General features: G+C 59.2%; 1 protein-coding gene across 2 annotated transcripts; it reads left to right on the forward strand.

Annotated features, from left to right (window-relative positions):
• The first annotated feature begins 21 nt into the window (after positions 1–21).
• Positions 22–14,348, forward strand: PFKM (phosphofructokinase, muscle). Of its 2 annotated transcripts, XM_071581814.1 has the most exons (24): positions 22–53; positions 2,392–2,520; positions 3,597–3,695; positions 5,017–5,090; positions 5,198–5,275; positions 6,479–6,668; positions 7,496–7,661; positions 7,741–7,785; positions 7,879–7,987; positions 8,058–8,153; positions 8,260–8,352; positions 8,443–8,568; positions 8,674–8,738; positions 9,120–9,183; positions 9,263–9,409; positions 10,136–10,206; positions 10,298–10,385; positions 10,919–11,071; positions 11,835–11,999; positions 12,111–12,172; positions 12,264–12,375; positions 12,453–12,552; positions 13,670–13,775; positions 13,896–14,348. In XM_071581814.1, exons 2-24 carry the CDS (start codon positions 2,394–2,396, stop codon positions 14,041–14,043), a joined length of 2,484 nt encoding a protein of 827 aa, XP_071437915.1. In that variant the 5' UTR covers positions 22–53; positions 2,392–2,393; the 3' UTR covers positions 14,044–14,348. The 2 variants fall into 2 exon arrangements, with proteins under 2 accessions (XP_071437915.1, XP_071437916.1); XM_071581815.1 differs by lacking the exons at positions 22–53; positions 2,392–2,520 and adding an exon at positions 3,431–3,485.
• The last annotated feature ends 501 nt before the right edge of the window (positions 14,349–14,849 follow it).

Consider the following 14,849-nt stretch of genomic DNA (forward strand, 5'->3'; position numbering starts at 1 on the left):
CGGGTTTCCCGGGCTCGGCGGCGGCGGCGGCGGGAGCGGAAGGAGAACGCCGGGTGAGCGCCGCAGGAAGTGACGTCACGGGAGCGCGGAGGGGGGAGACGCGCTGGGAGGGCGGGGAGGGGAAGGGAGCGCCCCCTGGCGGGGCGGAGGAACCGGGGGGGTCACCCCATGGGGGGGGAGTCAGCATGGGGGGGGGAGGTCACCCTATAGGGGGTCACCTTGGGGAGGGGGGTCAGCCTGGGGGGGGGGGGGTTACCTTATGGGGGGTCACCCTTGGGGGGTGTCACCTTAGGGGTGTCACCTTATAGGGGGTCACCCTTGGGGGGGTGTCACCCTATAGGGGGTCACTTGGAGGAGGGGGGGTCACCCTGGGGGGGTGTCACCCTGGGGGGGTGGGTGTCACCCTATAGGGGGTCACTTGGAGGAGGGGGGGTCACCCTGGGGGGGTGTCACCCTCTGGGGTGTCACCCTGGGGGGGTGGGTGTCACCCTATAGGGGGTCACTCGGAGGAGGGGGGGTCACCCTGGGGGGGTGTCACCCTGGGGGGGTGGGTGTCACCCTATAGGGGGTCACTCGGAGGAGGGGGGGTCACCCTGGGGGGGTGTCACCCTGGGGGGGTGGGTGTCACCCTATAGGGGATCGCCCTGGGGAGTTGTCACCCTACAGGGGGGTCACCCTGGGGGAGGTTGTCACCCTCTATGAGGGGGTCACCCTGGGAGGATGTCACCCTATAGGGCGTCACCTTGGGGGGTGTCTCCTTACAAGAGGGTCACCCTATGGGGGGTGTCACCCTATAGGGGGTCACCATGGGGGGGGGTGTCACCTTACAGGGGGGTCCCCCTGTGGGGAGGGGGCTCTGTGACCACTCCCGTGGCAGCTGCTCCCACCACAGGCAGTTCCAGCCGATCCCATCCCGGCTTTCCTGTGCCGCTGGTCCCATTAGAGCTTATCCCGTTATGTTTTGTCCCTACAGTCGATCCCATTGTAGCCAATCCCACTACAGGCAATCCCAACAGCCAATCCCGTCACAGCTGATCCCATCACAGCCAATCCCATTGCAGCTGATCCCATAACAGCCAATCCCATAACAGCCAATCCCATTGCAGCTGATCCCATCACAGCCAATCCCATTGCAGCTGATCCCATCACAGCCGATCCTGTTGAGGTCAATCCCATTAATTTGATCCCATCACAGCTGATCCCATTAAGGTCAATCCCATAAGGTCAATCCCGTTACATTTGATCCCATCACGGCCAATTCTGGTAAGGTCAATCCCATTAATTCGATCCCATCACAGCCGGTCCTGTTACAGCTGATCCCATCACATCCAATCCCATCACACCCAATCCCATTAAGGTCACTCCGTTAATCTGATCCCATCACATCCAATCCCATCACACACAATCCCATTAAGGTCACTCCGTTAATCTGATCCCATCACATCCAATCCCATCACACCCAATCCCATTAAGGTCACTCCGTTAATTCGATCCCATTAATCCGATCCCATCACAGCTGATCCCACCACATCCAATCCCGTTAAGGTCACTCCATTAATCCGATCCCATCACATCCAATCTCATCACACCCAATCCCATTAAGGTCACTCCCGTTAATCCGATCCCACCACATCCAATCCCGTTAAGGTCACTCCCATTAATCCGATCCCACCACAGCCGATCCCGTTAAGGTCACTCCGTTAATTCGATCCCATTACAGCTGATCCCATCACATCCAATCCCATTAAGGTCACTCCCGTTACATCCAATCCCATCACAGCCGATCCTGTTAAGGTCACTCCGTTAATTCAATCCCATTAATTCGATCCCATCATATCCAATCCCGTTAAGGTCACTCCGTTAATTCGATCCCATCACGGCTGATCCCATCACATCCGATCCCATCACATCCAATCCCATTAAGGTCACTCTGTTAATCCGATCCCATTAATCCGATCCCATCACATCCAATCCCGTTAAGGTCACTCCGTTAATTCAATCCCATTAATTCAATCCCATCATATCCAATCCCGTTAAGGTCACTCCCGTTACATCCAATCCCACCACAGCCGATCCCGTTAAGGTCACTCCATTAATCCGATCCCATCACGGCTGATCCCATCACATCCAATCCCATCACATGCAATCCCGTTAAGGTCACTCCCGTTAATCCGATCCCATCACAGCCGATCCCGTTAAGGTCACTCCGTTAATCCGATCCCATCACAGCCGATCCCGTTAAGGTCACTCCGTTAATTCGATCCCATCACAGCCGATCCCACCACAGCCGATCCCGTTAAGGTCACTCCGTTAATCCGATCCCACCACACCCGATCCCGTTAAGGTCACTCCGTTAATCCGATCCCGTCCCGCCCCCGCCGCCCGTGCCAGGGATGGTGCCGGTCCCGGAGCTCTCTCCCGAGGCCTCCCGACTCCTCGTCTCCGCCGCGCTCTCCTTCGCCGCCCTCCTCCTCCTCCTCACCTTCCTCCCCCCCGCCCCGAGCCGGGGCCGCCCGCCAGGTCAGTGCCTGCTGGGACCACACTGGGACCAGTAACACCCGCACACTGGGGCCAGCGGGGCCAGCAAACTGGAACTGGGAAAGGTCTGCTGGCACCAGCTGGGGATGCTGGAACCAGTAAGGAAAGCAGACTTGGACCAGTAGGGAGGACAGAGCAGTAACCAAAGGGGATACAGACTGGCACCAGTAAGGACAGACTGGAACCAGTAGGGACAGACTGAACCAGTAGAGACAGGTTGGCACCAGTAAGGACTGACTGACACCAGTAAGAACAGACTAGAACCAGTAAGGAGAGACTGGCACCAGTAAGGACAGACTGAACCAGTAGGGATAGACTGGAACCAGTAAGGACAGACTGAACCAGTAGGGACAGACTGGCACCAGTAGGGACAGACTGAAACCAGTAAGGACAGACTAGAACCAGTAAGGACAGACTGGCACCAGTAGGGACAGACTGGCACCAGTAAGGACAGACTGAAACCAGTAAGGACAGACTGGCACCAGTAAGGACAGACTAGAACCAGTAAGGACAGACTGGCACCAGTAGGGACAGACTGGTACCAGTAGAGACAGGCTGGCACCAGTAAGAACAGACTGGCACCAGTAGGGACAGACTGGCACCAGTAAGGACAGACTAGAACCAGTAAGGACAGACTGGCACCAGTAGGGACAGACTGGTACCAGCAGAGACAGGCTGGCACCAGTAAGAACAGACTGGCACCAGTAAGAACAGACTGGCACCAGTAGGGACAGACTGGCACCAGTAAGGACAGACTGAAACCAGTAAGGATAGACTGGCACCAGTAGGGACAGACTGGCACCAGTAAGAACAGACTGGCACCAGTAGGGACAGACTGGCACCAGTCTGGGGGACACAGCAGTGCCAGCAGGACTGTGCCCTCCCATTCTGGGGGGGGCACACCCCGGTGCCAGCAGGGCTGTCCCTCCTCCCTGCAGGGGCCCCTTGTAAGGGCTGGAGTGGCCTCAGGTGCCAGTCTGAGGGTGCCAGCGGGACGGGGGGCACCCAAACTGCCCTTCCCACGGGATTTTTTCCCAGTTTTCCTCTTTTTTTTCCAGCCAGGAAGATGGCACAGCCACCAGCAGGACATGGGCACACCAAGCACTTGGGCAGCGGCAAAGCCATCGCTGTGCTCACCTCAGGGGGGGATGCCCAGGGTGAGGAACAACCCCGGGGACCCCCAAAAACTGAGGGGTGGGGGGCGTGGGGGGGGAGCCCCGTTTTGGGTGGAAAAAGGGTCGAAATGGGAACTTTGGTGCTGCCACCAAAGGGTTTTCTCTGGGTCGTTGTTTTGGGGGTGACCTTGGGAGGACATTGGGGGGAGAGGGACAGGAGGGAGAGATGGGGGGAGTTTGGGGTGCAGGGAGGGGTCTGGGGGTGGTACCCCCGTGCCAGAATTTGGGGAGGGGGGGGACAGTGGTGGCCCCTGGCACAAAACCAGCACTGGTGTTAAAACCCCCTCGTGGGGTTGCCCAAAACTCCAGAGATTCACCCCAGTTTGTCCTGCTGGCCCCAAGGAATGGGGGAGGACCGTTGGAATTGGGGAGGGGGGGGGCTGGGGGGTCTCCCAGCCTTTGGGGGCGGGTCTCTGCTTGACTCCCCCAGCCTGGCACGGTGTTTGTCACCGGGTGTCACGGGGTGCCACCACCAGTGCCACTAAATGTCAGCGGGGCAAAAATAACCTGCCAGCTGTGGGGCCTGGGGGGGAGGGGTTTGGGGGGGCCTGGGGGGGGTCTGGGAGGGCCTTGGGGGGGCCTGGGGGGGGCTTTGGGGGGGGAGGGGGGGGATGGTGGGTTTGGGGGGGTTGATGGATTTGGGGGGGTCTGGGGGGGACTTGGGGGGGCCTGGGGGGGGCTTTGGGGGGGGAGGGGGGGATGGTGGGTTTGGGGGGGCTGATGGATTTGGGGGGGTCTGGGGGGGACTTTGGGGGGGGTTGGTGACTTTGGGGGGGAGTTGATGGGGGAGCTGATGGATTTGGGGGGGTTGGAGGGGGGTTGGTGACTTTAGGAGGGGTTTGGGGGGGCTGGTGACTTTGGGGGGGAGTTGATGGGGGGGCTGATGAATTTGGGGGGGCTGGGGGGGGTTGGTGACTTTAGGAGGGGTTTGGGGGGGTGGTGACTTTGGGGGGGAGTTGATGGGGGCTGGTGGCTTTGGGGGGGGTTGAGGGGGGTGCTGATGGATTTGGGGGTGTTGGGGGGGACTGGTGGTTTTGGGGGGAGTTGATGGGGGTGCTGATGGATTTGGGGGTGTTGGGGGGGCTGGTGGCTTTGGGGGGGGTTGGGGGGGACTGGTGGCTTTGGGGGGGAGTTGATGGGGGAGCTGATGGATTTGGGGGGGTTGGGGGGGACTGGTGGTTTTGGGGGGGTTTGGGGGAGGTTGATGACTTTGGGGGGGGGTTGAGGAGTGTTGGTGACTTCGGGGGGCTCCCCGGGGGGCACCGAGCATGGCCCCGGGGTGATGGTCTTGCCCTCCTGGCAGGCATGAACGCCGCCGTCCGCGCCGTGGTTCGGGTGGGCATCTACACCGGTGCCAGGGTGTACTTCGTGTACGAGGTCAGTGCTGACCTTCCCCCTCTGTCACAGCCCCCCAGAAACCTCTGAGGGGGGTCACTCAAACATGAGGGTGTTGTGTGTGTCCCCCCTCTCCCTCCACGTCTCAGGGGTACCAGGGGCTGGTGGATGGCGGGGATCACATCAAGGAGGCCACGTGGGAGAGCGTGTCGATGATGCTGCAGCTGGTGAGACACTGAGCTGGTGTAACCTGGCACCAGGGCTGGGGTCAGACCTGAAAATAACCTGAAACCAGAGCTGGGATTGGGGGGAAGGGGTGGGAATTAACAAACAATCAAATCCAGTGGAATAGGAGAAAATCCTTCCTTTAATTCAGTGCTGGGAATATGGGGGGGGGGTCACCCCAGCAAAGATGTTTGATGAGACTTTTGTGTGCCTGGGTTTATACACTGAGTTAGAAGCATAGAATGGATTGGGTTGGAAAAGACCTCTGAGATCAGCAAGTCCAACCCTTGATCCAACCCCACCGTGATCACCAGCCCAGGGCACGGAGTGATCACTGTGGGGTTGGATCAAGGGTTGGATTTGGTGATCTCAGAGGTCTCTTCCAACCCAACTGATTCTATGATTCTGTTCTATGATTCTGTGATGGTGGACTCACCATCCCTGGAGGTTTTTAAGGTGAGACTGGACATGGCACTGAGTGCCATGATCTGGTGATCACAGTAGGGTTGGATCAAGGGTTGGACTTGGTGATCTTGGAGGTCTTTTCCAACCCAATCCATTCTATGATTCCATTTTCTTGAGGGGTGTTTGTATCAGGTGGGTGGACAGAGAGTGAGTGGACAAGGAGTGGGTGGACAAAGAGTGGGTGGACAAGGAGTGGGTGGACAGAGAGTGGGTGGACACAGTGGGTGGACAGAGAGTGGGTGGAGAAGGAGCGGGTGGACAGAGAGTGGGTGGACAAAGAGTGGGTGGACAGAGAGTGGGTGGACAAGGAGTGGGTGGACAGAGAGTGGGTGGACAAAGAGTGGGTGGACAAAGAGTGGGTGGACACAGTGGGTGGACAGAGAGTGGGTGGAGAAGGAGCGGGTGGACAGAGAGTGGGTGGACAAAGAGTGGGTGGACAGAGAGTGGGTGGACAAGGAGTGGGTGGACAGAGAGTGGGTGGACAAAGAGTGGGTGGACAAAGAGTGGGTGGACAAAGAGTGGTTGGACAAAGAGTGGGTGGACAGAGTGGATGGACAGAGAGTGGGTGGACAGAGAGTGGGTGGACAAAGAGTGGGTGGACACAGTGGGTGGACACAGTGGGTGGACAAGGAGTGGGTGGACAGAGAGTGGGTGGACACAGTGGGTGGACACAGCAGGTGGACAGAGAGTGGTTGGCCAGGGATCCCTCTCACCCAGCACGCCCACGGGGGTCCCTGCAGGGTGGCACCGTCATTGGCAGCGCCCGCTGTCAGGATTTCCGGACGCGCGAGGGGCGCCTGAAGGCCGCTCGAAACTTGGTCAAACGCGGCATCACCAACCTGTGTGTCATCGGCGGCGACGGCAGCCTGACCGGCGCCGACACCTTCCGTGCCGAGTGGAGCGGCCTCCTGGCTGACCTGGTCAAAGGGGGTATGGCTGTGCCCCCCCCAGATTTATTTGGGGGGGGTTTGTCCCAAAATTCTGCACCAAAGTGTTGGTGTTTCCCCTCAACAAGGAGGTTTGTGCCAATGTTTGGCCCTCAAGGGGGATCTGCCCCAAGAGGGGGTCTGTGTGTCCCCCACAGGACCCTCCAAATTTATTCTGGGGGGTTTTGTCCCAAAATTGTGCACCAAAATGTTGGGTTTTCCCCTCAACAAGGAGGTTTGTGCCAATGCACAGAGGACCTAGACAAAGAGGGGGTTTGTGTGTCCCCCCCAGGAGCACTCAGGTTTTATTCTGGGGGTGCAAAGGACATTTTGTCCCAAAATTGTGCACCAAAGTGTTGGGTTTTTCTCTCAAAACTGAGGTTTGTGCCAATGTTTGGCCCCCAAGGGGACCTGCCCCAAGAGGGGGTTTGTGTGCCCCCACAGGACCCTCCAAATTTATTCTGGGGCTGCAAAGGAGGTCCCCCCTAATGGAGGTTCATGCCAATGTTTGGCCTCCAAGAGGACCTGCCCCAAGAGGGGGTTTGTGTGTCCCCCCCAGGAGCACTCAGGATTTATTCTGGGGGATGCAAAGGAGGTTTTGTCCCAAAACTTCTGGTTTTTCCTCCCCTGCTGGAGGTCTGTGCCAGGGGGATGTTTTGCCAGGGGCAAAGGGAGTGTCCCGGCCTGTGCCAGGGGGATGTTTTGCCAGGGGCAAAGGGAGTGTCCCGGTCTGTGCCAGGGGGATGTTTTGCCAGGGGCAAAGGGAGTGTCCCGGTCTGTGCCAGGGGGATGTTTTGCCAGGGGCAAAGGGAGTGTCCCCCTCTTTGGCAGGCGGGATCACGGCGGAGGAGGCGAAGAGATCGAGTTACCTGAACATCGTGGGCATGGTGGGCTCCATCGACAACGACTTCTGTGGCACCGACATGACCATCGGCACCGACTCCGCCCTGCACCGCATCATAGAGATTGTCGATGCCATCACCACCACGGCCCAGAGGTGACAGAGACCCCCTTTGTCCCCCGGCATGGGGGTCCCCCTTGGCTTTGCCATGGGCTGAAGCTTCTCTTCTCCACAGCCACCAGAGGACCTTCGTCCTGGAAGTGATGGGGCGTCACTGTGGGTATGTCCCCACCAGGCCACCCAGACCCAGCTCTGGGGAGTAAAAAAGTGGGGAAAAAACCCCCCTAAAGAGACTCTTTTGAACCCACTCCAGTTACTTGGCTCTCATCACCGCCCTGGCCTGTGGAGCCGACTGGGTCTTCATCCCCGAGTCTCCCCCCGAGGAAGGTTGGGAAGACCATTTATGCCGGAGGCTGACGGAGGTAGGACAAGCCCCACTGAGGGTCTTCTCCCTGTCCCAGTGCCCTTTGTCACCCCCTGTCACTCCCCCAGACCCGTGATGGTGGCTTGAGGTTGAACATCATCATCGTGGCCGAGGGGGCCATCGACAGGCACGGCAAACCCATCACCTCCGACGACATCAAAAATGTGAGTGGGGAGAGGGGGGTGAAGAAGGGAAGAAGCCCCTTTTTTTCTTGCCCCCCAGCCCTGCTGTGGGGTGGGATCCAGACCCAGACCTGCCCCTGTCCTGCAGCTGGTGGTGAAGCGTTTGGGATACGACACCCGGGTCACCATCCTGGGCCACGTCCAGCGCGGTGGGACACCCTCTGCCTTCGACCGCATCCTGGTAGGCAGTGCCCTCCCAGCCCTGCCCCGGGAGGTGGGGGAGTCCAGGGTGGTGACCCCGCCCTCCCTGTCCCCTCCCCTGTCCCCACAGGGCAGCAGGATGGGCGTTGAAGCCGTCATGGCTCTGCTGGAGGGGACCCCCGAGACCCCCGCCTGTGTCGTGAGCCTGTCGGGCAACCAGGCCGTGCGCCTGCCCCTGATGGAGTGTGTGCAGGTGGTGAGTAGGGGGGCACAGGACCCCCAGGACCACCCCCAGGACCACCTCGAAGCTCCCCACAGCTCGAAGGTGCCCTGCAAACCCCCCATTTCTGCTCCTCCCCAGACCAAAGATGTGACGACGGCCATGAACGAGGGGCGCTTCGAGGACGCTCTGAAGCTGCGGGGCCGGTGAGGGTCCTGCTCCCCCCCCGGGGACCCCCACCTTGGGTCACCCCCATGGCGCTGGTCACCTCCAGGGGCTCTGGTCACCTCTGGGGGTCCTGCAACCCCCATGGCTCTGGTCACCCCCATGGCTCTGGTCACCTCTGGGGGTCCTGCTACCCCCGTAGTTCTGGTCACCCCTGGAGCTCTGCCCACCCCTCTGGCTCTGCCCACCCCCAGGCTCTGCCACCCCTCTGGCTCTGCCACCCCTCTGGCTCTGCCCACCCCCAGGCTCTGCCACCCCCAGGCTCTGCCACCCCTCTGGCTCTGCCACCCCTCTGGCTCTGCCCACCCCTCTGGCTCTGCCACCCCCAGTCCTCCCCCACCCACCCTCCTCCCACTTTCCAGGAGCTTCCAGAACAACTGGAACGTCTACAAACTGCTCGCCCACATCCGCCCACCCTCCACCAAGGTACAGCAGGGGCGAGGGGGGCGACTGGCACCACCCTCTGCCTCCAACCCCCCCAACACCGACCCCTGTGCCCCCCCAGAGTGGCTACACCGTGGCAGTGCTGAACGTGGGCGCCCCGGCCGCCGGCATGAACGCGGCCGTGCGCTCCACCGTCAGGATCGGCCTCATCCACGGCCACCGGATGCTGGCGGTGCACGACGGCTTCGAGGGGCTGGCGTTTGGCATGGTGGGACCCCCGGGCACGAGGGGGGCACGAAGGGCGGGGGTGGGCTGGGAGAAGGGCAGTCCCAGGAATTCCCCAGGACAGGGATGCTCAACCCCCTTCCAAAACCCAGGCCCGCTGTGGTTCATTGTCCCCAAACCAGGGACAGTGTTACCCCAACAGGATTGTCCCCAAACCAGGGGCACTGTCACCCCATCATTGTCCCCAAACCAGGGGCACTGTTACCCCAACACCATTGTCCCCAAACCAGGGGCACTGTGTCACCCCAACAGAACTGTCCCCAAACCAGGGGCACTGTCACCCCAATAGGATTGTCCCCAAACCAAGGGCACTGTCACCCCAATAGGATTGTCCCCAAACCAGGGGCACTGTCACCCCATCATTGTCCCCAAACCAGGGACACTGTTACCCCAACAGGATTGTCCCCAAACCAGGGGCACTGTCACCCCAACACCATTGTCCCCAAACCAGGGGCACTGTCACCCCAACAGGACTCTCCCCAAACCAGGGGCACTGTCACCCCAACAGGACTGTCCCCAAACCAGGGGCACTGTGTCACCCCAACACCATTGTCCCCAGACCAGGGGCACTGTGTCACCCCAACAGGACTGTCCCCAAACCAGGGGCACTGTGTCACCCCAACATTATCATTCTGATCCAGCTGCAGTGAGGTCAGTGTGACCCCAAACCCTTCTCTCACCCCCCTCTAACTCTCTGCTTTGCCCCCAGGTGGAAGAGATCACCTGGAACAGGGTTGGTGGTTGGACAGGGCTGGGAGGATCCAAACTGGGGACAAAGAGGTAACACTCCCCTTGGGGACATTCCTTGGAGGTCACCAGGGTGAGCCCCCCACCCTGGGCAGGCTTATCCAGGGGGATTTCACCCTCCCAGGACTCTGCCCAAGAAGTACTTTGAGGAAATCAGCACCAACATCAGCAAATTTGGCATCCATGGGCTGATCATCATTGGTGGCTTCGAGGTGAGCAGTGCTGGGCAGGGTGTCTGTGCAGGGGCTTGTGAAGGGTGAAAACCTGATTAAAAATGCAAAGGGGTCTTGGAAAAAGGGCCTGGGAAGGTCAGGAGGCAGAAGTGGGTGCTGATGAACAGCTGGGGCTGCAGGTGATGGGTTTGAGTTTGCTGGTTGGATATTTGGAAAAAGTTCTTTCCCCAGAGGGTGGTTGGGCAACAAGAGCTCCCCAGGGCAGTGGTGACATCACCAAGGCTGGCAGACCCCAAGGTGCATCTGGACAATGCTCTCAGGAGTTGGGATTTTGGGATTAGTGGGATTTTGGGCTGTCCTGAACAGGGCCAGGAGCTGGACTTTGATCCAGGATGTTCCATAATTCTGGGAGTGTTTGGACAATGCTCTCAGAAGTTGGGATTTTGGGATTAGTGGGATTTTATGGTGTCCTGAGCAGGGCCAGGAGTTGGACTGGATGATCCTTGTGGGTCCTTTCCAACTTGGGCTATCCTGGGATTCTGTGCCCACCTCCTGCCTCCTACTCCCCACAGGCCTTCACGGGCAGCCTGGAGCTGATGGAGGGCAGGAGCAAGTACGAGGAGCTTTGCATCCCCCTCTGCATCATCCCTGCCACCGTCTCCAACAACGTCCCCGGCTCCGACTTCAGCATCGGTGCCGACACCGCGCTCAACACCATCACCACGGTGAGCAGCCCCTTCCCCACTGAGCCACAGCAGCTCCTCTGAACCCAAACCCTCCTTTCCTCCACCATTTAACAGCAGCAGCTCCTGTGAACCCAAACCTTCATTCCCACCATTTAACAACAGCAGCTCCTGTGAACCTCAATCCTTGTTCTCCCCCATTTCACAACAGCAGCTCCTGTGAACCCCAATCCTTGTTTCCTCCACCATTTAACAGCAGCAGCTCCTGTGAACCAAACCCTCCTTTCCTCCACCATTTCACAACAGCAGCTCCTCTGAACCCAAACCTTCGTTCCCACCACTTAACAACAGCAGCTCCTGTGAACCCAAACCCTCGTTCCCCCCCATTTAACAGCAGCTCCTGTGAACCCAAACCCTCAATTCCCCCATTTAACAGCAGCTCCTGTGAACCCAAACCCTCCTTTCCTCCATCATTTAACAGCAGCTCCTGTGAACCCCAATCCTTGTTCCCCCCCACATCTAACAACAGCTCCTGTGAACCCAAACCCTTGTTCCCCTCCTATTTAACAACAGCAGCTCCTGTGAACCCAAACCCTCGTTCCCCCCCCATTTAACAGCAGCTCCTGTGAACCCAAACCCTCAATTCCCCCATTTAACAGCAGCTCCTGTGAACCCAAACCCTCAATTCCCCCACCATTGAAGAGCAGCTCCTGTGAACCCAAACCCTCGTTCCCCCCCCATTGAAGAGCAGCTCCTGTGAACCCCCATCCTTGTTCCCTCCACCCCAACTCTCCCCTCTCCACAGACCTGTGACCTCATCAAGCAGTCGGCGGCCGGGACCAAGCGCCGTGTCTTCATCATCGAGACCATGGGTGGCTTCTGTGGCTACTTGGCCACCATGGCGGGGCTGGCGGCCGGTGCTGACGCCGCCTACATCTACGAGGAGCACTTCAACATCCACGACTTGCAGGTTGGGGCCTCCCTCTCCCCCCCTGCCCTCCCCATTCCAGGCTGGGGTGGTGGGGGACGTGTTGACTCCCACTCCCAAAGCCTCCAAGTGCAGCTCTGGCTCCACACGTAGGTCAACGTCGAGCATTTAACTGAGAAGATGAAGACCACGGTGAAGAGGGGGCTGGTGCTCAGGTGTGTGCCCAGGGTGGGCTGGGGGTGCCTGGCTGGGGCCTGCCAGGTTTGTGCCACTCTCCCACGAGCCCGTGTCCCTCCCCTGGTGCAGGAATGAGCGGTGCAATGAGAACTACACCACCGACTTCATCTACAACCTCTACTCTGAGGAGGGGAAGGGAATCTTTGACTGCAGGAAGAACGTTCTGGGACACATGCAGCAGGTGGGGACCCCCCGGGAAGGGGCTGCCCCATCCCCTGGGGCTTTCCCCTTCTTTACCCAGTGGCTTTTCTGGCACAGGGTGGCTCCCCAACCCCCTTCGACAGGAACTTCGGCACTAAAATGGGTGCCAAGGCAGTGGCCTGGATCACTGGGAAGATCAAGGAGTGTTCCCGGCACGGTGGGTGCCCCCTGGTGCTCCTGGGGGTCGGGTTTCTGCTCATCCCCAAAGGAATTGCCAAAGGCAACCCCCTCCCAGCTCTTTCCCAATGTGACACCTCCATGCAAAGGGCTCTGACACCGCCCTCGGCACCATCACCACAGTGAGGCCCCTCAGCCCCCTCCCCACGTAACAACAGCAACTCCTGGGAAGCCAAGAAGGCCAATGGGATCCTGGCCTGGATCAGGAATTGAGGCAGCAGGACAAGGGCAGTGTGACCCTTCCCCTGTACCCAACCCTGGGGAGGCCACACCTCGAGTGCTGTGCCCAGTTCTGGCCCCTCAGCTCAGGAGGGACATTGAGGGGCTGGAGCAGTTCCAGACAAGGACAACGAGGCTGGAGAAGGGTCTGGAGCACAACAAGGAGAGGCTGAGGGAGCTGGGGGGGCTCAGCCTGGAGAGGAGGAGGCTCAGGGGGGACCTCAGCACTGTCTAGAACTGCCTGACAGGGGGTTGTACCTGGGGGGGTTGGTCTCTTCTCCCAGGAACCAACAGCAGGACAGGAGGGCACAGCTTGAGCTCTGCCAGGGGAGGGTTGGGTTGGATATCAGAGAGAAATTCTTTAGAGAGAGGGTGTTCAGGCATTGGGATGGGCTGCCCAGAGAGGGGGTGGATTCCCCATTCCTGGAGGTGTTTAGGGTGACCCTGGACATGGCACTGAGTGCCCTGGGCTGTGATCACAGTGGGGTTGGATCAAGTGGTGGATTTTCCATCCCTGGAGATGTTTAAGATGGGATTGGATGTGGCAGTCAGTGATCCCAGTGGGGTTGGATCAAGGGCTGGTGGATTCTCCATCCCTGGAGGTGTTTAGGGTGACACTGGACATGGCACTGAGTGCCCTGGGCTGTGACCACAGTGGGGTTGGACCAAGGGCTGGATTTGCTGATCTCAGAGGTCTCTCCCAACCCAGACCACTCCACGATTCTGTGAACCTCAATCCCTTTTTTCCCACCCCAATCCTCCCACCCCCAGACCTGCGACTGCACCAAGCAGTCAGTGGCCAGAACCAAGCCCTGCTGGGTCCTGGGCTGGTCTCCCTTCCTTGCAGGGTCCAAACCACTGCCCCCCTTCCCTGCCAGGTCGGATCTTTGCCAACACAGCCGACTCTGCCTGTTTGCTGGGGATGCGCAAGCGCAGCCTCGTCTTCCAGCCCATCACCGACCTCAAGCAGGAGACGGACTTCGAGTAGGTGCCCCTTTTTCTGTCCTGCCCCAGGAAGGGTAACCAGTGGCTGGGGCTGCTCCTCTGGGTGCTGCAGCACCGTTCCCACCCAGGAGAGTCACCCCACCCCTCTCTTCGGCCCAGGCACCGCATCCCCAAGGAGCAGTGGTGGCTGAGGCTTCGCCCCATCCTCAAAATCCTGGCCAAGTATCACATCGAGCTGGACACCTCAGAGAAAGCCCACCTGGAGCACATCACACGCAAGATCATGGCACCTGAGTCCAGCATCTGAGAGGGGGTGGCTGCCACAGCTTCCCCTGTCCTGGGGGAGTGTCCCTGTGTCACTCCAGGGAGACTCCAGAACAAGCTGCCCATTTCAGCTCAGCCCCCCCTGGAAACCACCAGCACCATCCCCACCCCCTGAGGGGAACCCACTGAGGCTTTGCCCAAAGCTGAGGGTTTCCTCAGGGTCACTTTTGGGTTGGTTTAGGTATTTTATGGGCTTTTGGAAGAAAAAAAAAGAGTTTCTGCAAAGTGTCACAAGCTGAGAGCAAGTGGTGTGGGGACAGTCCCCCGGGCACCACTTTAGTGTTAAAACTCACAAGATGCTTCAATAAAATCATCACTCATTTGTGGTGGCAAGTACTAATTGTCCTCCTTCCCTGGGGAAGGCAAATGTGGCTCCCTCAGCCCCCCACACCCCCCTCTGGTCCTGACCACTCAATCTCCCAGCACAACAGGGAGGAATAGAATACACAGAACCTCATTGTTTCTTCCCCAGGTTTCTCCCATGAAATAATTAGGACAGTTTGAGTTCACTTTGGAGGGCACAGAGCAGCTCCTTCAGTGGATCCTGGAGTATCTTCCAGCTTGGTGCTTCATCAAGATCCCCCCAAAATACCAGAGAATGGGCTGTGAGGTGGAAGCAGGGAGGGAGATCAAAGGGGGATCAGAGGGAGATCAGAGGGATCTGGATAGACTTGAGGGATGGGCTGATTCCAATGGGATGGAGTTCAACAAGGCCAAGTGCAGGTCCTGCCCTTTGGCCACCCCAACCCCCTGCAGGGCTCCAGGCTGGGCACAGAGTGGCTGGAGAGG

Source organism: Pithys albifrons, unplaced genomic scaffold (genome assembly GCF_047495875.1).
Source record: "Pithys albifrons albifrons isolate INPA30051 unplaced genomic scaffold, PitAlb_v1 scaffold_42, whole genome shotgun sequence".
Taxonomy (NCBI): domain Eukaryota; kingdom Metazoa; phylum Chordata; class Aves; order Passeriformes; family Thamnophilidae; genus Pithys; species Pithys albifrons.